Source organism: Perca fluviatilis, chromosome 13, assembly GCF_010015445.1.
Source record: "Perca fluviatilis chromosome 13, GENO_Pfluv_1.0, whole genome shotgun sequence".
NCBI classification, from domain to species: Eukaryota; Metazoa; Chordata; class Actinopteri; order Perciformes; family Percidae; genus Perca; species Perca fluviatilis.
In genome coordinates this window covers 33,588,095-33,613,099 of record NC_053124.1, presented here as the reverse complement: position 1 = coordinate 33,613,099, position 25,005 = coordinate 33,588,095, and the positions used below count along the sequence as shown (strand labels likewise).

The 25,005-nt window shown below is 39.5% G+C and overlaps 4 gene segments (V, D, J or C); 2 read left to right on the top strand and 2 right to left on the bottom strand.

Annotated features, from left to right (window-relative positions):
- Window positions 1-1,907: 1,907 nt before the first annotated feature.
- Window positions 1,908-7,069, bottom strand: LOC120572086. The segment is given in 3 exon segments: window positions 1,908-2,038; window positions 6,555-6,758; window positions 6,975-7,069. Coding segments are annotated over 3 exon segments (387 nt in total).
- LOC120572080 lies at window positions 3,354-24,408 on the top strand. The segment is given in 2 exon segments: window positions 3,354-3,380; window positions 23,935-24,408. A coding segment is annotated over 1 exon segment (258 nt).
- On the top strand, window positions 12,040-12,593 carry LOC120572083. The segment is given in 1 exon segment: window positions 12,040-12,593. A coding segment is annotated over 1 exon segment (255 nt).
- Window positions 13,146-13,990, bottom strand: LOC120572066. The segment is given in 2 exon segments: window positions 13,146-13,705; window positions 13,922-13,990. Coding segments are annotated over 2 exon segments (360 nt in total).
- Window positions 24,409-25,005: the final 597 nt, after the last annotated feature.

The following is a 25,005-nucleotide window of genomic DNA, read 5'->3' as shown; positions in this document are numbered from 1 at the left end:
GGTCCATTTCAGGCCGAACCGCCGGGTGGTCCATAACGTTTTTTTTTTTTTCTATACGCTGACCGGCCTGGCCGCCGTTCAGCTGCAGCGGAGCGCTGTGTCTGTGTGTGTGTTTCAGACCGGGCCAAACCAATACTTTCTGTCTTGAGGGGGATACGAGCGGCCCCTCCTAACTTGGACTGATACTGCGGTTTTCCTGACATCCGATTGGCTCAAACTTAAGGTGCCGAAAAAAGAGTTCACTTTCAGTCAGGTTTGGATTTGGTGATGTGAGGTAGGTAGCAGGAGAGAGGAGGAGGAGGAGCAGGATGAGAAAGGGGGGAGGGAGGAGGAGCAGCAGGAGGAGGAGACAGGAGAAGAGAGGAAGAGCAGGGAAACAGACAGGTAGGGGCAGTGTGCAGGGCGCGAGGGCAATCATATTAGGCAAATCAATCAATCAGATTTTTGCATATAGGATAAAATGCCAATAGTTCCACATACTAGATAATAACTTGACTGAAGCACAGATTGAACTAGAAAATGTTTTATTCTTAGTCATATTTATAACTGATGTTCTTCTCATGCATATGATATGTAGCTGCACAATCAGTAAGCAGAGGCAGGGTCCATCACAGGGCAAGCTGAGCCAGGGAGCCAAGCTGAGAAAGTAAGGACACACACACACACACACACACACACACACACACACACACACACACACACACACACACACACAAATCTCTATTTTATGGGACTGTATTGTAGTTTTTGAGTATATCAGTGTGAGTATTTGTAACTATTTTATCACACCAACTGACTGCACATGACAAGCTGGTAGTTAGCAGTATACTGTGACTTATGTGTTGGAGATTAGGTTTTGCTGACCTGGTTGTGTTCAGTGCAGTGGTGACTTGCTTATACAACCTGAGGAGGCAGGTGTCATCCTAAAGTTTCTTGAAGGTCTTCAGCGTAATCTGATTCTCTTTATACCCGTAAAAACACTATTAGAATTAAAATAACCCTTTCTCTTTGTGCACCAAGGGCGCGCCCCGGTATAAAGGCCTCTCCAGCTTAAAGTCCCGGGCTGATTTTCAGTCCCAGTACGGCCCTGTGAACAAGGATGAGATGGTGGTTTTAAAAGATGAAATGGAAATGATTTTGTCAAGTTTAAGAATCTTTTGCAGAGCTTTCCAGTGGTGAGGGGCAGCAGATTGAAAAGATGTGAGACCAGAGGCAGACTTGGATTAGTGAATGCTTCATTGAATATGAAGTGAGGACCTGGTATTGGATGTGACGGACTTTGGATGCAGCAGGTGACATAAGTAAGGTGGTGATCGGACTAGAAGGGTCTTGTTAATTAAAGTGAACCAATGAATAAAGGCCACTTGTTAGTTGTTTAAATTAAGTGTCATGTTCTGTATGAATTGTGTCCCAGATACCATTATGTTCATGGCAAAGTGAGCGTTTCAGCTACTGAAAACATTTGTTGAATTGCAGATATGCTGCGTCAGTGTCTTGACATATTTTAATGTGATGTGTGGATGATGGTGTTATATATACGGTGAATTAGGTTAGTGTGTGTACATCAGTGTAGCGGACTCTGCTGTTGTTGTGATTTGAATGTTCTGATTGGGCTTCTTCACTGGAACTGTTCTCTTCATTTAAGGAAACTTTCAGGTTGTTGAGGTGGACCGTTTGACCTTTAGAAGGAAATCTGGTAGAGACACAGTGGAAGATATGTGTGTGTGTGTGTGTGTGTGTGTGTGTGTGTGTGTGTGTGTGTGTGTGTGTGTGTGTGTGTGTGTGTGTGTGTGGTGGTGTGTGTGTCTTCAGTGAACTGTATCAGTCTCTGCAGTATCTTCCAGCTGCAGCAGTCAGTTCAGTTTCTGTTCAGTCTGACTGAGGGAGGTTTTGTACGGCAGGCTTTTTCACTGTGTGAACACAGGCTGACTGTTTATGTAATGATAACTCTGACAGTAATAAACTGCTGCATCTTCAGCCTCAACTCCACTGATGGTCAGAGTGAAGTCCGACTTTGATCCACTGCCTGAAAAACGGCCTGAAATTCCTGATGCTCGCTCATTAACCCGGTAAATGAGTGGTTTAGGAGCTTCTCCATCTCTCTGTTGGTACCAGTGCAAAACGTTTTTCCCACTGTTCAACCCCAACTTGAAGCGCTACATAAACTTTTGGGCTGAGCCTACAGCTGATGGAGATGGAGGCTCCCCGAGCAGAGCTCACTGCTCCAGGCTGAGTCACTGTGACCTGACCTCTGGACTCTGAGGATACAGAGACAAAAACATAAAGCAGCATCACGGTTTAGTCGGCTTCATTTCAGAGGGACGGATGTTGATAGAGGAGAGGAGTTTGATTCTCTGGACTTTACCTGTGAAGCAGCAGCAGAGGAGAGTCCAGATGAGGACGGAGATCAGAGTCATGTTTTTGATGAGGAGGATTTCTGGGGCTTCTGTTGTCATGAAGGACAGCTGTCAGTCATCCAGTGTTCAACTCTCAGGACTATAAACTCTCCCAGAGCACTGGAGCATGGTGCTGCTGATGCAAAGTGGCTCTCTATGGAAATGCTCCGACTGACTCCAACAGGGACTTGGATTACTCTGAGGATGCTGTTTCTCTACGGATCAATCACTTTATCAGAGGATTGATTCAGAATGTGACAGGAAGCATTTTTATGTGGATTTGACTCGATCACTGTGGAGACATTTCTTTTAAGAACTTCTCTGTCTCATTTCATTTATTGTTCGAGGGATCAATTTCACTTTCAGACAAATTTAACAATAAATCTGTAAATATGTGAGCAATTCTTTAACATTGTTGCAGTTCTTAATACATATACAGTGAAATAAATTCTTTAAAAAACAGGAAGTGTGTGTTGTTGAGTTTGTTGTGTTCAAAGTCAGAGAGCCGTGTCTCTCTACAGTGAGAGGTTTTTGTACGACGGCTCAATCAGTTTGTATCACTGTGGTACACGTTTGGTGGAGGAACCAGACTGGATGTTGGAAGTAAGTTCAATTTTTGATGTATTTTGTTAATTCATGAGCAATGTTTTTGTCTTCTGCAGACATCTAACTCACTAAAAGCTGAAATATCAGATTTTACATAATTCATTACGATTTTTCAAAATTGTTCTACCAACAATCAAAATACAGTTTTTTATTTGAAATTTAAATCATGAATAAAAACATTGTTAAGTGTTTGATTGGCAGGAGAAATCTTGTAATCAGATTTTAGACGACAGAAACTTGAGGACTTGTAGTTTAGGTTTTGTCAGACAAAGTCAGAGAGCCATGTCTCTCTACAGTGAGAGGTTTTTGTACGACCACTCTGTCAGTTTGTATCACTGTGGTGGACTTTTGGTGGAGGAACCAGACTGGATGTTGGAAGTAAGTTTCTGCTCAAATATTGAATATCATATCATCAGCTAAAGGTTGAATTTCAGGGACTGAATATTTGCAGTAGATTTAAACTCCCATTGGACTGATATAAATCACTTTATAGACTCAGTTTGAATCTTCATTTCTCCTCTTTAATCTTGAAGTTGAACTCAAAAAAGCTTTACTGAACTTCTCTTTCCGTACGTCAAAATGTTTCAAATGTAGCCTTAATTTCTTTATTTTAAAGTGTTTAAAACTAAATTGTGTAAAACAGTGAGAATGAAGCTGAAATCTCTGGTCTCATAATTTGTGATTGCGTCTTTTACCTCAGTTTGAAATAACTGAAAGTTTTTTTTTCTAGGCTTTTAAATCTGCCGTATGAACATTTTAAATCTGGTCGTCAGTTGTTTTATATAGCTGATAATGTCCTTTAAAAGTGGATCTGATTACCTTTTGCCTTTCTGAGAGTTCAGAGAGTAAACATTTTTCTATAAATGTACCTGGACTTTGAACAAAATCATAGATGACAGAATATGTATTCAAACTGTATTGTACTATTTTCTTCAAAACTTATAAAAGAAAAAGATTTTCTCTGGAATTTTGAAATTGTAAATCTATCTCTTTTATGTCCAGTGCAGTGTGATGTATTTGGGGTCATATGAGGACTCTTTCTGTGCTGATATGCATGAGAGGTTTCTTAAAGGGAAGTGAAACACTGTGTGAGTGAGTGACTGGTGGAGCAGAAAAACCATCTGACAGAAACTCCTTAAAGGGAAAGATAACCTACTCTCACACAGTAAGGGACAGGGAGTTGCTGGTGTTTGATTGACAGCTGTGTGTGCCCCCTGTCCCTAAGCCAGTGGTTCTCTAACTGTTTTCAGTAATGAACCCTCTTTGAAATATCTTTTCAGCCAAGTACCCACTGACCAGCGTAAAGCCTTTTGGTAGAAAAACAGCTATATAAAGAGGTAGTACAATGGTGCACCATCACTGTTGGATTTACTAAACAATAACCTTGTAAATGAAAAACACTTAAATGCTATTTTTTTAATGTTCAGAATCCAGTAATTTCATTCATCATTCATAGTATAATGGTTTTAGGGATTATGCATGTCTGGTAATTTTTGATTTAACTTTTTTATTTTTTTAAATGACTCATACCCCCTGTAGTAACCCTAGTACCCATAACCCAGTTTGGGAAATACTGTTCTGAGCTGAATGGTGTCTCCTAGGTGATGTGCATCCCTCCCTGAACATTTTTTGTGGGGGGTTTGGCAGTTTTTTTTGTGATTTTTTTCCACCTTTTCTTTGTTCTTTGGTACATTTTTATTGCCTTTGTCGACATTTTGACACTTTTTAGACATATTGGCTTCTTTCAGTGTTTTCTTTATGCTCTTTCCACGTTTATGTCTGCTTTATTTGAAGTTTATGGCATTTTTCCAAATTTTTGTCGCTTATTTAGACATTTGGGGCATTTGGTCTTATGTAGAACATTTTTTAACTCTTTCCACCTCTGCTCCTATAGGTGATTTGCGCCCCCCCCTCACTGCTGCTGCCCCTCCTGCAGAGAAGAGCTGGAGCAGGGGAAGGCCACGTCATGTGCCTGGCCAACAAGGGGCTTCCCCTCAGACTGGAGTCTGGCCTGGAAGGTGGAGCGGCAGCAGCGCTGGGAGGAGAGCAGGAGCCCGGGGTGCTGGGGAAAGGACGGCCACTACAGCTGGAGCAGCACCCTGAGGCTCCCTGCAGACCAGTGGGAGAAGGTGGGCTCTGTGACCTGTGAGGCCACCCAGGGCTCCCAGACTCCGCTCTCAGAGACACTGAGGGAGAGACCAGTGTTCCCAGTCCTGAGCTGACTCACTGGCAGGGACTCTGCTACTGGTTTTACTCTGACACTGCTCTCACTCTGCTCTCTGCAACTAGCTCTGGCTTTTATTTCACCTGTTTCCAGTAGACACATTTACCAGCTTGTTTGACATTTTGTCACTTCTTCTGACTTTTCGCAGTTTTTCCTAAGTTTTAGTCAATTTTTCTGAAGTTTTGGTCACATTTTCCGACAATTGTCAGTCTCATTTTGTTGTACTTGAGTAATTCATCACTGCTGCAACTATGTCTTTTATTTGATGTGTATTGACAGTGCTATTTGCCAGCTTGTTGCATTGTTTCAGTTTTATTTCAGTGTTTCCAGATAATAAACACGTTTTCATCAAATCAGTTGTTTCCAATGATTATTATCAAAGTGTCTTATTACATCTTTTCTTAATGGTGTTACTGACTTTATGAAATCCTGAAGACAAACTGATCCAACAAACATGTTTTAATATCTCCATGGTGACTGTAGAAAGACAGTATAGGATTATATAAAACAATGTCTATAATGATAAACCTTTGGAACAAAACTCATGGTCGGAACATTTCAACGATAAATCATCCAATCATCTCTTATTACTGAAGTGTGTTAATAGTAAGGACTGTAATATGTATTTGCTTCAAGTTTCTCTAAAGAACATTCATTATTATTTAAACAAACTACACAAAGTCTGATAAATATGTTCTAAATCTGAAATTTAAAGCACAACATCATCCGCATGGAGAGAAATAAAATGAGTGTGATCGGCAGTTTAATCTCTGGAAATATTTACATTAAATGTAAAGATAAGACAAAAGGAAATAACTACAAATGACTAAAATATGTTTTAGACATGATTTTTAATTTTACAACATGATTATTTCAACAATAAGTATGTTTGAGTTTCTATGAAAAGTAGTAAGATATAAAATAAATAATACGTTCAGTTTTAGTGTTCATGTGTTATCATACTCTGTGGATTAAATTTATCAAAGAATTGAAATCATACTTCGACAGAGGTTAGCTTCACGTGCAGCAGAATTTTTCAAACCCTTTTATATTTAAAAAGAGTATAACTTCTAGTTAGATGAATTATATTTAGTGTTACAATGTTTAAAGTCAATTATTATAAAATATATTTTAGTTTAGTCAAGGTTCTGTTGTTTTAGTTTCAGTGCAGCTGTTGAGTCAGATCAGTTCCTCTCCAGCTGAGGGAGGTTTTTGTACCACGTTGTATCACTGTGTGAACCCGCTGCTACCCTGCTGACAGTAGTAAACTCCTGAATCTTCAGCCTCGACTCCTCTGATGGTCAGAGTGAAGTCAGTCCCAGAACCACTTCCAGTAAAACGATCTGAAACTCCAGACTGACGGGTTGTAGCTGAATAAATCAGGAGTTTAGGAGCTTCTCCAGATTTCTGAAGGTACCAGTGGAGGTAGTTACTAATACTTGTACTGGTTTTACATCTGATAGAGACAGACTGTCCTGCAACAACAGACTGAGATCCAGGAGACTGAGTCAGGATGATTTGTCCTGATGAACCTGAAAACATGAAAAAGATGCAGAAGGGTTATTGAGACAAATCCATTTTAGAGAAAGATGATCAACATCCAAACAGAAGAGTGTCATTTCTTTAACATGGAGAACAGATGGAAGAAGGTAAATGCTGCTTGTTCCAGTGTTTCTCCATCATAGCAGAACATCATTGTGGTGAACCTGGTTGCATCCTGAAGCAAAGTTTTCAGAAAAGAGTCTCACCCTGAACAAGGAGCCCCAGGGTGGCCAGCAGTAGAGTCAGTGACATCATCATTGTGCTGCCGGCGTGCCCGTGTCTCTGAAAGGCCTGGACAGCCACTGATGAACACTGGCCTCTTAACGGCTGGGAGCAGAGAGGCAGGACACATATGCAAACACACAGAGTCAGTGAACTGTAGCTGTCCTCAACATATTTCAAACATTTTACTGACATGCCTTTTCTTTAACTGTTAACTAGTGCTGTGCCTGATGAAAACGGGCTGATTACTTGGCCTGTGGTGTTGCTGCTTGTAGAATTTATCAAAACCAAAGTGTACCCCAAAATGACTTACAGAAGGATCCTAAACCACTTAAAATCCAACTCCACTGTATACCCTACTATCTATTGACTTAGTGTAGGCTCTGTCTACATCAGAGGAAGACATAGGCTCTGATCCAGAGTACGAGCACCCACGGAAAATACTGAGCACCCACTGAGCACCCACGTCTGCCAGACTGCAAGTAGGATACATTCATTTAAAATTAAACATTGCAATTGGTGCTAAGTGGAGCGTCTGTCATAATGTGAGTGGTTATGTCGCTGTCAATCCCGTGCTCCATATCCTATCCACCAATCACAGCGTCTCTTGGATGAAAATGCCTCCATCCCCCCACAGTGCGTGTATGTGTACATGATGCAAGTGCATTGACGACATCCACCACCAGTGCAGAGAGTTCTTAATTTCCCTCAAAGCTGATCGTGTGCTTGATACCCCCCCCCCCCGGTGAATAGGTGGTGGCTGCATACAGAGCACCGCGAGCTGCCGGTCGTGGTGCTCGGGGGTCAGCAGTAGTTGGTGGTCAGTTAAACTTCTCATCTCCAATCCTATCTGTATTTGTGAGAAGTGGCGCTGTCCTGAGTTGAAACTTTACGGCTTTATTATTGAGTTAATAGTGTGTTTGTATCGGCCGCTGTCCGTTTCCTAAGGTTCTGAAATGCAAACATTTTTTGACTACTTTTTTTTTTTTTTAAAAGGGCATGCTTCTATATTTATCTGAGAGAGAACATCGCAGAACGCCGCCTTCACCTGCCTTTTTTAATCGGCTCGCTTTCGGGTCTGAACTTTCCGCGAAGCTTGCGCAGAGATCAACTGTGCTCCTGGGTTCTAGGTTGCCAGGTTGAGGGTTATAGGTTTCCAGGTTGAGGGTTACAGGTTGCCAGGTTGAGGGTTATAGGTTGCCAGGTTGAGGGTTATAGGTTTCCAGGTTGAGGGTTATAGGTTGCCAGGTTGAGGGTTATAGGTTTCCAGGTTGAGGGTTACAGGTTGCCAGGTTGAGGGTTATAGGTTGCCAGGTTGAGGGTTATAGGTTTCCAGGTTGAGGGTTATAGGTTGCCAGGTTGAGGGTTATAGGTTTCCAGGTTGAGGGTTATAGGTTGCCAGGCTGAGATGACAAACGGGTTGAAAATTGTATATGGTGGATTGTGTGAATAGGATGCGCTTCATACAAGATCTGGCAACTGGTCAACATTAGACAAACATATTGGTCCGATTATTTATAAAGGAGTTTGGGCCATGCAAATTACAGGAGTTTCCCGGGAGAAATAACAAAGCGGGAGGGGTCCAGGAGAGAGGGCTAAAAAAACGGGAGAAGCCAGGGAAAAACGGGAGAGTTGACAGCTAGGGTGCCCATAGCAAGACACCTTTCAATTTTGAAATCCATCGGACTAACGGTTTGAGAGATCTGCGCTTAACACCCACCCACACAGACAGACAGACGTTCCTGCAATTATAGATAGATAGATAGATAGATAGATAGATACTTTAGACTTTTCTTTCTGTCTGTTTCAAGTTATTAAATAAAATGTATGCATTTAACACTTCCTCTGAAGCTTAATTTGAGATCCAATACAAGATAAATGCACAAACAACTTTCCAAGCAGTTGTTACAATTTAGAGGGAATTACAACCCAGAGGAGGAAGGTGAAATTTGACCCAACTGACCAGCTCCTTAACTTGACAGACTTTGGCTGCAGCAGGTGACATAAGTAAGGTGGTGATCGGCCCAGAAGGGTCTTGTAAATTAAAATGAACCAATGAATCAAGGCCTCAAACTTGTTAGTTGTTTAAATCAAAAAACTTTCTATTCAAAAAACTCTTTATCTCTTTATATAGACAACTCTTATAAGTATGAAGTTTGAACGGGATAGTTTGTTTAGTGACATGTACTCTAATTATTGTGTCCCAGAATTATGTTCATGACAGTGTGAGTGTGTCAGCCGCTGAAAACATTGTTTGCATTGCGGATATGCACTGTTTTGACATATTTTAATGTGATGTGTGGATGTTGATTTATATATACGGTGAATTTGGTTAGTGTGTGTACATCAGTGGAGCTGACTCTGCTGTTGTTGTGATTTGAATGTTCTGATTGGGCTTCTTCACTGGAACTGTTCTCTTCATTTGAGGAAACTTTCAGGTTGTTGAGGTGGACTGTTTGACCTTTAGGAGGAAATCTGGTAGAGACACAGTGGAAGATATTTGCCAAGCTGTGTGTGTGTGTGTGTGTGTGTGTGTGTGTGTGTGTGTGTGTCTTCAGTGAACTGTATCAGTCTCTGCAGTAGCTTCCAGCTGCAGCAGTCAGTTCAGTTTCTGTTCAGTCTGACTGAGGGAGGTTTTTGTACGACGCTTTTTCACTGTGTGAACACAGGCTGACTGTTGATCCAATGATAACTCAGACAGTAATAAACTGCTGCATCTTCAGTCTCAACTCCACTGATGGTCAGAGTGAAGTCAGAGTTTGATCCACTGCCTGAAAAACGACCTGAAATCCCTGATGCTCGCTCATTAACAAAGTAAATGAGTGGTTTAGGAGCTTCTCCATCTCTCTGTTGGTACCAGTGCAAAACTTGTTTTCCACTATTCGAACCCCAACTTGAATCCGCTACTAGAGCTTTTGGGCTGAGCCTACAGCTGATGGAGACGGAGTCTCCCCGAGCAGAGCTCACTGCTCCAGGCTGAGTCACTGTGACCTGACCTCTGGACTCTGAGGATACAGAGACAAAAACATAAAGCAGCATCACGGTTTAGTCGGCTTCATTTCAGAGGGACGGATGTTGATAGAGGAGAGGAGTTTGATTCTCTGGACTTTACCTGTGAAGCAGCAGCAGAGGAGAGTCCAGATGAGGACGGAGATCAGAGTCATGTTTTTGATGAGGAGGATTTCTGGGGCTTCTGTTGTCATGAAGGACAGCTGTCAGTCATCCAGTGTTCAACTCTCAGGACTATAAACTCTCCCAGAGCACTGGAGCATGGTGCTGCTGATGCAAAGTGGCTCTCTATGGAAATGCTCCGACTGACTCCAACAGGGACTTGGATTACTCTGAGGATGCTGTTTCTCTACGGATCAATCACGTTATCAGAGGATTGATTCAGAATGTGTCAGGAAGCATTTTAATGTGGATTTAATACTAATTGTGGATATATTGCTTTCTTAAACTTTTTCTGTCTGGTTTCATTCATTGCTGGAGAGATCAATTTTACTTTCAGATGAATTTAACAATAAATCTATAAAAAACTGATTCATTCTATACAATTGTGAAAGTATTTGATACATATAATGTGAAATAGTTAATGCTTAAATAAACAGGAAGTGTGTTTGTTGAGTTTGTTGTGTTCAAAGTCAGAGAGCCGTGTCTCTCTACAGTGAGAGGTTTTTGTACGACGGCTCAATCAGTTTGTATCACTGTGGTGGACTTTTGGTGGAGGAACCAGACTGGATGTTAACTGTAAGTACATTTAACTTCTAAACAAACTCATATTTTATATTGATTTAGTTTATATTTGATTAAAACAAGCTTTACATTAAGACTTGTGCTGATAGCTGAAATTGAATATTATTGCAGCGATAATTACTTCACTGTGATAGAGATACTATTCTGTCTGATGAAAAAACTCACCTGATACCTTTAAAATCTTAATTGTGACAGTTTGTACATTCTTATAACTCATTCTGTTTTAAAATAGTAAATTTTTTATTGGAAACAATAATTTGATTTAACATTTTTTTCCGTGGTAAAATTATGTTTTAACATTTTGTTAGAGAGAAAATATTCCTAAATGTTTTAAATTAAATAGTTATGAAATTTTGGCTGACGAAACCTATTATTACCAAGTGTCTCTTTAGTGAGTGATTTATCTGGAAACATTGAATGTTTTACTCAGTCTTACAGACTGATGAACTTAATGACATGTCAACTCACGTTATAACCAATAAATATCATAATACCACAGCTGTCAGGCTAACTGCATGTTGTATTAGGAGAATATTTAATTTTAGTTGGAAAAAATCATTTTCAGCATTTAAACAGTCTGTGAATAGTGAAGTGTGTGTGTTGTCCCGGTTCAGTAGTGATGCCGGGCGTAAAAGAGGAGAACAAACAACATCATATCTTAGTTTTGGGTCGAGATAAAAAATGTGAAGATCAACTTAAAGTCTCACACTGGTGCTGGAATTCATTCCATGTTACACTTGATCACTGATATTTATTAATTAAACTAAAGAAAGAAACTTCATCTTTAGTTCTGAAACCCGTCTGTTGTCATGGTTCAGCAGTGATGCCTGTCTGTTGCCATGGTTACCAAGCTCAGAGAGGGAAGTGAAACGTTTAAAACCAGTTTCATCCAAACTGAAACGACCTACAGAACCTAACATACAGAAATGAATAATAATAATGAATTTATTCTTAGAGACCAACATATAAATTAAATAGAATAATGTAAAAAGTATGGTGTAATAAGCAAATGCTTCAAACTCCAACTCTTTGGTCAGTTTTGAGTATGAACGAGTTAAGATGACAATATAGGGTGACCCGTTTTTTACTATTTATGTTATGTATGTCATGTTGTGTATCTATGTGATGGAAATAAACTAATCTAAACTAAACCAGACAACAGGAAGGAGTTCATTTTCTCTTTGTATGACATTTGATCTCTCTCTCTCTCTCTCTCTCTCTCTCTCTCTTTTCTCTCTCTTTGCGTGGGTGATGTGCGCCCCCACCCTGACGGCGGCTGCCCCTCCAGTGAAGACTGGAGCAGGGGAAGGCCACGCTCATGTGCCTGGCCAACAAGGGCTTCCCCTCAGACTGGAGTCTGGCCTGGAAGGTGGACGGCAGCAGCAGCAGCAGCGTGGGAGGAGAGCAGGAGCCCCGGGTGCTGGGGAAGGACGGCCACTACAGCTGGAGCAGCACCCTGAGGCTCCCTGCAGACCAGTGGAGGAAGGTGGGCTCTGTGACCTGTGAGGCCACCCAGGGCTCCCAGACTCCGCTCTCAGAGACACTGAGGAGAGACCAGTGTTCCCAGTCCTGAGCTGACTCACTGGCAGGGACTCTGCTACTGGTTTTACTCTGACACTGCTCTCACTCTGCTCTCTGCAACTAGCTCTGGCTTTTATTTCACCTGTTTCAGTAGCGATATTTTTCCGAAGTTTTGGTCACATTTTCCGACAATCGTCTGTCTCATTTTTTTGTACTTGAGTAATTCAGTCTTTTATTTGACGTGTATTGACAGCGCTATTTGCCAGCTTGTTGCAGTGTTTCAGTATTATTTCAGTGTTTCCAGATAATAAAGACGTTTCATCAAATCAGTTGTTTCCAATGTCTATTATTATCAAAGTGTCTTATTGGTGTCACTGACTTTATGAAATCCTGAGGACAAACTGATCCAACAAATATGTTTTAATTTCACCATGGTGACTGTAGAAAGACAGTATAGGATTATATAAAACAATGTCTATAATGATAAACCTTTGGAACTAAACTCATGGTCGGAACACTTCAACGATAAATCATCCAATCATCTCTTATTACTGAAGTGTGTTAATAGTAAGGACTGTAATATGTTAAATCAAATTAAAAGCACAACATCATCAGCATGGAGAGAAATATAATGAGTGTGTTCTGCAGCTTAATTTCTGGAAATAATTACATTAAAAATAAAGATAAGAGAAAAGAAAATAACTACAAATGACTAAAATATGTTATAGACATGATTACTAATAAAAAAATAATTACATTTTGTAATTTATTTCAACAATAACTATATTTGAGTTTCTATGAAAAGCAGTAAGAAATAAAATAAATGAAAATGTTCAGTTTTAGTGTTCATGTGTTATAATACTCTGGATTAAACTTGTCAAAGAATTGAAATCATACTTCAACAGAGGTCAGCTCTGATGTGGAGCAGAATGTTTCTAACCTGGTTTTAATGAAATAATTTACAATATAATTTCTAGTTTAGATAAAATATATTTAGTGTTAAATTGTTTAAAGTAAATTATTATGAAATATATATTTTAGTTTAGTCAAGCTTCTGTTGTTTTAGTTTCAGTGCAGCTGTTGAGTCAGATCAGTTCCTCTCCAGCTGAGGGAGGTTTTTGTACGACGTTGTATCACTGTGTGAGTGGCCAGTTGTAACCCTGCTGACAGTAGTAAACTCCTGAATCTTTAGCCTCGACTCCTCTGATGGTCAGAGTGAAGTCAGTCCCAGAACCACTTCCAGTAAAACGATCTGAAACTCCAGACTGACGGGTTGTAGCTGAATAAATCAGGAGTTTAGGAGCTTCTCCAGATTTCTGAAGGTACCAGTGGAGGGAGCTACCAACACTTGTACTGGTTTTACATCTGATAGAGACAGTCTGTCCTGGAACTACAGACTGAGATCCAGGAGACTGAGTCAGGATGATTTGTCCTGATGAACCTGAAAACATGAAAAAGATGCAGAAGGGTTATTGAGACAAATCCAGCTTAGAGAAAGATGATCAACATCCAAACAGAAGAGTGTCATTTCTTTAACATGGAGAACAGATGGAAGAAGGTAAATGCTGCTTGTTCCAGTGTTTCTCCATCATAGCAGAACATCATTGTGGTGAACCTGGTTGCATCCCGAAGCAAAGTTTTCAGAAAAGAGTCTCACCCTGAACAAGGAGCCCCAGGGTGGCCAGCAGTAGAGTCAGTGACATCATCATTGTGCTGCCGGTGTATCCGTGTCTCTGAAAGGCCTGGACAGCCACTGATCAACACTGGCCTCTTAATGGCTGGGAGCAGAGAGGCAGGACACATATGCAAACACACAGAGTCAGTGAACTGTAGCTGTCCTCAACATGTCACGCTGTTTCCTCCTCACTGCCTGGGATTTACTAACGCTTCATTGAATATGAAGTGAGGACTGGATATTGGATGTGATGGACTTTGGCGCAGCAGGTGACATAAGTAAGGAGGTGATCGGTCGAAAGGGTCTTGTAAATTAAATTGAACCAATTAATTGAGGCCTCAAAGTTATTAGTTGTTGGAATCAAAACACTTTTTTTTGTACAAAAAAATATATCCCTCTATAGCAGTGGCAGCGCTGGTGGTCTTTCAAAGAAGAAAGTGTCCATTCATTTATAATGATATTATAAATTTTTTTTATATATATATAAATATATATATAAAAAAATAATATAAAAAAAAAAAAAAAAAAAAAATATAATAATAATAATAATAATAATAATAATAATAAAATAATAATAAAATTATGATATCCAGGAGATGGTTTCATCAAGAGGCATGACCAGCAGTACATTTTCTTTGTCATGGCACTTCCAGTCAGCCAGCTAACTTTGTCATACCAGGAGAGCTGAACAGACATGTTACTTTTCCCTATCTTTTACACTAAATCATTCTTAGGTATTGATCTGCCAAGCTGTTTAGTTCTACGTTTCTCCTTGTAAGGAAGACTTTTAAATGGCTTTGTCAAAATCAGTTCGACAATATTAGCATTGTCTGCCATCGTGTGCAGTTTGCTAGCTGGCTAGATCACCCCTACAACACTAGCCTAGCCTACTGTATGAATGAATGAATGAACAAACGATCTAACAAAACGATATTAAACTTGAAGGAGGAAATGTGGGAATTAGGTTAAACAAGGAACCTAGGACAACAAGGAATTTGGTGTATAATTGTATGAAATGTATGATGAAAATTGGCAAGCAAATTCTCCAAGCAAATACCAAGAAAAAGGTTGCAGTAGTTTGTCTTTCAACTACACTTGAAAAATCTGCAATGGGACTGAGCTCGAATAGCTTCGGCGACTTTTAATAGTACAAAATCGCTGTCAATCAAAGGAAATGGAGTCTTTCGACAGACCCTCCAATCATCATGCAGAAGCCCGGAGTCCAGGCCAGCCCCCTCCTCCGTTCACCCCCAGAGATGCTGAGCATCCGTGGGTGGGACATAATCACAGCATTTATCCAATGAACGTCTATATTCGAAGCTCTGAAAAAAACTGTTCAAAGCAGCCCCATTGAAGTCCGTGGACGCCAGGCTTCAACAAGGAAGTCACTGTGATGCTACAGGAATGTATGAGAAGGAAATCGAGTCAGTCGACCTGCTATATGTAGCTGATTCTGAACCAACTCGTCTTCGAGATGAACATGTTCTAACGCATTTTTAGTCAATAAAATGATACACAATAGAACATATGTGACCATTTATTTATTGAAATTTCAGGGGAAGCTGAGCATCCCTTGCAGTCTTAAAGAAATTGCCTCTGCTCTATAGAGAGATAACTCATGTAAGTTTGAAGTATGAACAGACAGTTTTTTTCAGTGACATGTACTGTATGAATTGTGTCCCAGAATACATTAGGTTTATGACACAGAAAACATTGGTAATATTGCAGATATGGAACACAGGTTTTTTAACTTTTTCTAAGAAGAGGCCTTTGATTGTTCTTGTTTCACTGTTGAGTTTGAGAGTTTGAACTTTCCTAAAAAGGAAATCCATGCTTGTCAAGGACAATGGACAGCAGGCTGAAGATATATGGACAACATTTGCTTATTTATATGATGATAAATACTTTTGGATCTTTAAACTTCATTCAGGTTAGTTAGGGGCATTTATATAACCACAAACATTTAGCTTATGGACAATATTTTGTACAAAATGTTCTGTGTGTGTGTGTGTGTGTGTGTGTGTGTGTCTTCAGTGAACTGTATCAGTCTCTGCAGTAGCTTCCAGCTGCAGCAGTCAGTTCAGTTTCTGTTCAGTCTGACTGAGGGAGGTTTTTGTACGATGCTTTTTCACTGTGTGAACAACCACTGACCGTTGATTTTATGTGCACTCTGACAGTAATAAACTGCTGCATCTTCAGCCTCAACTCCACTGATGGTCAGAGTGAAGTCAGAGTTTGATCCACTGCCGGAAAAACGATCTGGAATCCCTGTTGCTCGTGTATTAGCATAGTAAATAAGGTGTTTAGGAGCTTCTCCATCTCTCTGTTGGTACCAACTCAAAAAGGGTTTCCCTCTGTTTGAATCCAGAGTCCCTATGTAAACATCTTGACTGACTCTACAGCTGATGGAGACAGAGGCTCCCCGAGCAGAGCTCACTGCTCCAGGCTGAGTCACTGTGACCTGACCTCTGGACTCTGAGGATACAGAGACAAAAACATAAAGCAGCATCACGGTTTAGTCGGCTTCATTTCAGAGGGACGGATGTTGATAGAGGAGAGGAGTTTGATTCTCTGGACTTTACCTGTGAAGCAGCAGCAGAGGAGAGTCCAGATGAGGACGGAGATCAGAGTCATGTTTTTGATGAGAAGGATTTCTGGGGCTTCTGTTGTCATGAAGGACAGCTGTCAGTCATCCAGTGTTCAACTCTCAGGACTATAAACTCTCCCAGAGCACTGGAGCATGGTGCTGCTGATGCAAAGTGTCTCTCTATGGAAATGCTCCGACTGACTCCAACAGGGAGTTATTTCAAACATTTTACTGACATGCCTTTTCTTTAACTTTTAATACTTTAAATATTTCTTTCTGGCATTTTCAATTATTAACTAAAATGTATACATTTAACACCTCCTCTGAGGCTTAATTTGAGATCCAATACAAAATAAATGCACAAACAACTTTTCAAGCAGTTGTTACAATTTAGAGGGAATTACAACCCAGAGGAGGAAGGTGACCTTGATCATTTGTCCAAAAGACTATCGTTCTATATAGAGACAACTCTTTTGATGTGTGTATAAGTATCAAGTATGAAAGGACAGTTTGTTTAGTGACATGTTCTGTATGAATTGTGTCCCAGAATACATTATGTTTATGACACGGTCAGTGTTTCTGCCACAGAAAAAAATTTGTTGTTTTGCAGATATGGAGCTTCAGTGTCCTGACATATTTCAATGTGATGTGTGGATGATGATGTTATATATACACTGTGAATTTGGTTAGTGTCTCTACTGTTGTTGTGATTTGAATGTTCTGATTGGGTCCCATGGGCCCAATGTTCTGATTGGGCTTCTTCACTGGATATGTGTTGTCACAGTGTTCTTGCAAAACAAATTCCAATATGATACAATTTCATACGATCAACCATAAAAACCTGAAGGACATTATACAACATCTGAATACCTCCTCCTGTTGCCTTGATATTCTACCAACGGGTGTTTTCAAAAATGTTTCGAATTATTTGGCTTCTGATCTTCTACAGATTGTAAACACATCTCTGCTCTCAGGTATTTTCCCACAGGCCCTGAAAACTGCAGTCATCAAGCCACTCCTAAACAAGAACAATCTAGACACGTCACTAATGAGCAACTATAGGCCGATGTCAAACCTTCCATTTTTAAATAAAATCATAGAAAAAGCGGTTTTTCAACAACTCAACCTTTTCTTATCACTAAATAACAGTTTTGATGCCTTTCAGTCAGGTTTTCGACCACACCACAGCACTGAGACGGCTCTTGTTAAAGTCTTTAATTACATCCACGTAAACACATCTGAGCATACAAATTATGACGTGCGGAGTTCCCCAAGGCTCAGTTCTGGGGCCTCTTCTGTTCAACATCTATATGCTTCCACTGGCTCAGATTATGGAAAACAACAAAATAAGTTACCATAGTTATGCGGATGACACCCAAATTTACATAACCTTATCGCTAGGGAACTATAGCCCAATACAACAACTGAATATGTGCATTGAACAAATTAACGACTGGATTTGACAGAACTTTCTTAATTTAAATGAAGAAAAAACGGAGGTGGTTGTTTTTGGAGCAAAAGAGGAACGATTAAAAGTCAGCGCTCAGCTTCAAACGACAATGTTAAAAACAACAGACAAAGCCAGAAATCTTGGTGTCCTCAGATCTGAATTTTAAAAGCCACATTAAGGCAATTACAAAATCAGCCTATTATCACCTTAAAAATATATCAAGGGTTAAAGGACTTATGTCTCAGCAGGATTTGGAAAAACTTGTCCATGCTTTTATCTTCAGTAGACTTGACTACTGTAACGGTGTCTTTTCAGGTCTCCCTAAAAAATCAATCAGACAGCTGCAGCTGATTCAGAACGCTGCTGCCCGAGTCCTCACTAAGACCAAGAAAGTGGATCACATCACTCCAGTTCTGAAGTCTCTACACTGGCTTCCAGTGCCTCAAAAAATTGATTTCAAAATACTTTTGCTGGTTTATAAATCACTAAAATGTTTAGGGCCAAAATACATTTCTGATCTGCTACTACACTATGACCCACCCAGACCTCTCAGGTCGTCTGGGACAGGTCTACTTGTTGTCCCCAGAGTCAGAACTAAACAGGGGGAAGCAGCATTCAGTTTTTATGCTCCATTTATCTGGAAGAAACTCCCAGAATACTGCAGGTCCGCTGCAACTCTCAGTTCTTTTAAATCAAGGCTGAAGACCTATCTTTTTGATGTTGCCTTTCTTTAAATAACCTATTTTATCTGCTTTTATATGTTTAACTGTTTGAACTGCTCTTTCTTTAAATTCTTATCATTTTTTATACTGAAGTTGACACTGTATGACAATCTATAACTGCTCTTTAATGTTTAATTTCTTATACTGCACTGTAACTTTTATTCACATATTTTATCTCTCAGTTCTTTGGGGTTCTAGTTAGATCTATCAATAGAATTGAATTTATGATTATTCCAGTGAGATTTTGGAGAAACGGACATATTTATGATTATTTCGTTGATACGGGTGTGACAATAGATTACAGAAGAGACAGGCTGTGGACTGTCAACAAAGTTAGTTTGATAACTAACTAAAAGGTCTGAAGACCAAAACAATTACAATTGAACAGAAATAGTCTGAGAAACTATTAAATTAAGAATAAAATAAATAGTCTACGAAACTAGCACGTTTCCTGACTATTAGAGACGGTCTAAAGACCGTTCCGGGTTTTGCAAGGTTTGCCAAAGAAAAGAACTAAGCCTTGTGGTGACGACTGCATTGAAAAAGAAAGAGTATACTAAAGCTTCTGTAACTATGGGGAATGAAACCTCCTTGTGAAGCATCAGGACCCATTGTTGGTGAGATGAACCAGAAATATTGACCAAACTGCTTGAGATGTCTGACATATTGGTCCTTTCTTTAATTAACCTATTTTATCTGCTTTTATATGTTTAACTGTTTTAATTGTCTTTATTCGCGTATTTTATCTCTCAGTTCTTTAAATTCTTATACTGCACTGTAAAATGTATTCTTGTCTTTTACAGTTTTTTCCGATTGCTAAACAACAGTGGGCACAACTGGAGTCACATGTGCAAAACTCAAACTACAGTCTGCACTACCAACAGTCACCTGAGCTAAACAGTTCACATCACTTGCAAAACAGGATCAGTGCAGCCAAACACTATGAACAATCCTCACTGAGATAACACACACTATCACTCAGAACACACTGAGGGTAAAAACACTAGCGTCAAACACCAATACAGAAATTACAAACTTTTTCATCTTTACAGTTTGAACAATTTGAGTGACTTGACACTACTCAATAGTTTATTTAAGGAAAAAATATAGATTGTATAGCATACCAATTTTTACATAAGGTAAAAAAGAAGGAATGAAAATCAGCAGTTTTCTTCAATAAAGTATTTTGTCTCTAGTAATTTATGGAATTACTGGGGAAAAAGAACTAAAGGTACATAACAGTACCAACAAATAGTGTGACTAATCCTGCCTCTCTCCAGCATCATGTGGCAAGTTTTCTTCATCACATTGGATGTCTGCATCATCTCTAAATACAAATGAATGTGGTGTCCTTTTGCTTTCACCGCCATTACTTTCTGAAAAACAGTAAGAACACAGTTTTACTATTGTAAAGATATTGTGTTTTTCACTTTGTTTATAGCTGTCTATATAACCTCAGACATATTACCTGGACATATTGGTATCTTTGCTCTTTTACCTGTTTCTCTCAAACGGTACAGTGTAGAATTGTTTCATTCTTATTTGGTGTTTGTATACAAAAAAAGGCTTCCTGAGCTTTCTCTGTATAAAAGCCATATATGTTCACTAACTAGTCTAAAACAAGACACCTGCTTAGGCCTTCAGCTAAAATTGCAATCAGCAGTGTTTGATAGGCACCAGACTGAAATCTGTTCTGTTTTGAATGTGTGGTTAAAAGTTTTGACAGCAGTGTGTTAGCATTTGAACAAAGTGCTGTAAATCTACAGTGTTGTGCACGTTGTGGTTAAAGTGATGGGATAAGTGTGTAGAGTTTTGAAAACTGTGTTCAAGCTATGAAAAACGAACTAGAGTTTGGTCCACATGAACTGCTGCTGTGCAGACTGTAGTTAGAGTTTTGCACATGTGACTCCAGTTGTGCCCACTGTCATTTAGCAATCGAAAAAAACTGTAAATTGTTTTTAATTGTTTTTAACTGCTCTTTCATGTTTTATGTAAAGCGCTTTTAAATGACCTGTTGCTGAAATGTGCTATATAAATAAAGCTGCCCTGCCTTGTTCTCTTCATTTGAGGAAACTTTCAGGTTGTTGAGGTGGACTGTTTGGACTTCAGGAGGAAATCTAAAATCTGATTAACACTATGAAGGGTGTGTGTGTGTGTGTGTGTGTGTGTGTGTGTGTGTCTTCAGTGAACTGTATCAGTCTCTGCAGTACCTTCCAGCTGCAGCAGTCAGTTCAGTTTCTGTTAAGTCTGACTGAGGGAGGTTATTGTACGATGTTTTTTCAATGTGTGAACACAAGCTGACTGTTGATGGAATGTTCACTCTGACAGTAATAAACTGCTGCATCTTCAGCCTCAACTCCACTGATGGTCAGAGTGAAGTCAGAGTTTGATCCACTGCCTGAAAAACGACCTGAAATCCCCGATGCTCGCTCATTAACCCAGTAAATGAGCAGTTTAGGAGCTTCTCCATCTCTCTGTTGGTACCAGTGCAAGTACTTTTTCCCTCTGTCCCCATCCTCAGCCCCGACATAAACATCTTCACTGACCCTACAGCTGATGGAGACGGAGGCTCCCCGAGCAGATCTCACTGCTCCAGGCTGAGTCACTGTGACCTGACCTCTGGACTCTGAGGATACAGAGACAAAAACATAAAGCAGCATCACGGTTTAGTCGGCTTCATTTCAGAGGGACGGATGTTGATAGAGGAGAGGAGTTTGATTCTCTGGACTTTACCTGTGAAGCAGCAGCAGAGGAGAGTCCAGATGAGGACGGAGATCAGAGTCATGTTTTTGATGAGGAGGATTTCTGGGGCTTCTGTTGTCATGAAGGACAGCTGTCAGTCATCCAGTGTTCAACTCTCAGGACTATAAACTCTCCCAGAGCACTGGAGCATGGTGCTGCTGATGCAAAGTGGCTCTCTATGGAAATGCTCCGACTGACTCCAACAGGGACTTGGATTACTCTGAGGATGCTGTTTCTCTACGGATCAATCACTTTATCAGAGGATTGATTCAGAATGTGTCAGGAAGCATTTTAATGTGGATTTAGTTTGAGTTTGATCGACAAATTTTCAATCCAAAATTTTTGTGAATTCCCACTAATTCACTACCACATAAACAACATCACTATGGGACAAATCCAAACAGATTTCTTACTTTTCTAATTGATCATGATTTACAATAAACATGAGTTTATGATGAGTTATTTACAATTGGCTGGGTGCATGAAACAGTTTTTCTTAACTTCAATTTGTTTTACTGAAATAGAAATTAATTTAACTTTTGAATGTTTAACATTTCACAAAGAAAATCTTGTATACATGTTCATAGTTAATGAATCAGGTTTTAAACATTATAACCAGTTATTACAGAAACTGGGTAAACTGGGATTGTGTTTGTTGAGTTTGTTGTGTTCAAAGTCAGAGAGCCGTGTCTCTCTACAGTGAGAGGTTTTTGTACGACGGCTCAATCAGTTTGTATCACTGTGGAGGACTTTTGGTGGAGGAACCAGACTGGAGTTTGGATGTAAGTGCAATTTTTGATGTATTTTGTTAATTCATGAGCAATATATTTGTCTTCTGCAGAGATCTAACTCGGATAAAGCTGATATATCTGATTTTTCAACATTTTCTTATGATTTTTCAACACTGTTCTACCAACAATCAAAATACAGTTTTTTATTTGAAATTTAAATGACGAACAAAAACATTGTAAGTGTTTAATTGGCAGGAGAAATCTTGTAATCAGATTTTAGACGACTGAAACTTCAGGACTTGTAGTTTAGGTTTTGTCAGACAAAGTCAGAGAGCCGTGTCTCTCTACAGTGAGAGGTTTTTGTTCGTTGTTGTCTGAACATTTGCGGTAGATTTTATAGATCACTTTATAGACTCAGTTTGATTCTTCATTTCTCCTCTTTCATCTTGAAAATGAACTCAAAAAATCTTTACTGAACTTCTCTTACTTCAAAACAGTGAGAATGAAGCTGAAATCTCTCATCTCATAATTTCTCTGATTGTCTTTTTACCTCAGTTTGAAATAACTTTGACTGTTTTCTGAGGCTTTTAAATCCGTTATATGAACATTTTAAATATGGTCGTCAGTTGTTTTTAAGCTGATAATGTCCTTTTAAAAGTGGATCTGATTAACTTTTGCCTTTCTGAGAGTTCAGACAGTAAACATTTTTGTATAAATGTACCTGGACTTTGAACAAAATCATAGATGACGGCATATGTATTCAAACTATATTGTATTGTTTTCTTCAAATAGTATAAGACAAAAAGTTGTTTCTGGTATGTTGAAGTTTAAAATCTCTCTCTTTTATGTCCAGTGCAGTTTAATGTATTTCTGGTCATATGAGGACTCTTTCTGTGCTGATTTCCATGAGAGGTTTCTTAAAAGGAAGTGAAACACTGTGTGAGTGAGTGACTGGTGGAGCAGAAAAACCATCTGACAGAAACTCCTTAAAGGAAAGATAACCCACTCTCACACAGTAAAGGGGGCGGAGTTGCTGGTGTTTGATTGACAGCTGTGTGCTCCCTGTCCTCTAAGCCAGTGGTTCTCTAACTGTTTTCAGTAATGAACCCTCTTTGAAATATCTTTTCAGCCAAGTACCCACTGACCAGCAAAAAACTTTTTGGTAGAAAAAACAGCTATATAAAGAGGTAGTACAACGCTGCACCATCAGTGATGGATTTACTAAACAATAACCTTATGAATGAAAAACACTTAAATGCTATTTTTAAATGTTTAGAATCCATAACTAATTTCATTCATCATTCATAGTATAATATTTTTTTAGCAATTATGCATGACTGATACTTTAGCATTTTAAAATAAAAATCCTGTAACCCATGTAGGACCTGTAGTACCCCTAATTGTTTCCTAGGTGATGTGCGTCCCACCCTGAACATTACAGCAGTTTTTGTTGCTTTTTTACTTTTTGTGAAGGGTTTTGCCTGTTTTCTTAGCATTTCCTTACATGTACTGCTTTTTTCAAAGTTATTGTCTTTTTTATAGAATTTTTGTTGCCTTTATGGATGTTTGACACATTGTTGATATTTTTGCTGCTTTTGGCATTGTTGATGCTCTTTCGATGTGTATGTTGCTTTCCATGACGTTTGTGGCATTTTTGGCATGTTTTTGGCATTTCTTTGATGTTCTTGACGCTTATTTTGATGTTTGAAATGTTCTTACTTATTTAAAATATTTTTTAACTCTTTCCACCTCTGCTCCTATAGGTGATTTGCGCCCCACCCTGACGGTGCTGACCCCCTCCAGAGAAGAGCTGGAGCAGGGGAAGGCCACGCTCATGTGCCTGGCCAACAAGGGCTTCCCCTCAGACTGGAGTCTGGCCTGGAAGGTGGACGGCAGCAGCAGCAGCAGCAGCTGGGAGGAGAGCAGGAGCCCCGGGGTGCTGGGGAAGGACGGCCACTACAGCTGGAGCAGCACCCTGAGGCTCCCTGCAGACCAGTGGAGGAAGGTGGGCTCTGTGACCTGTGAGGCCACCCAGGGCTCCCAGACTCTGCTCTCAGAGACACTGAGGAGAGACCAGTGTTCCCAGTCCTGAGCTGACTCACTGGCAGGGACTCTGCTACTGGTTTTACTCTGACACTGCTCTCACTCTGCTCTCTGCAACTAGCTCTGGCTTTTATTTCACCTGTTTCAGTAGACACATTTACCAGCTTGTATGACCATTTTTTGTCAAATTCTCCGAAGTTTTGATCTCATTTTCTGACAATTGTCTAATTTGTTTGTACTTGAGTAATTCATCACTGCTGTAACTGTCTTTTATTTGATGTGTATCTACAGTGCTATTTGCCAGCTTGTTGCAGTGTTTCAGTATTATTTCAGTGTTTCAGATAATAAAGACGTTTTCATCAAATCAGTTGTTTCCAATGATTATTATCAAAGTGTCTTATTACATCTTTTCTTAATGGTGTCACTGACTTTGTGAAATCCTGAGGACAAACTGATCCAACAAATATGTTTTAATTTCTCCATTGTGACTGTAAAAAGACAGTATAGGATTATATAAAACAATGTCTATAATAATAAACCTTTGGAACAAAACTCATGGTTGGAACATTTCAACGATAAATCATCCAATCATTTCTTATTACTGAAGTGTGTTTATAGTAAGGACTGTAATATGTTATTTCTTTCAAGTGTCTCTAAAGAAAATTCATTATTATTTAAACAAACTACACAAAGTCTGATAAATATGTTCTAATAAAATAAGTGTTCTGCAGTTTAATTTCTGGAAATATTTGCATTAAACGTAAAGATAAGACAAAAGAAAATAACTACAA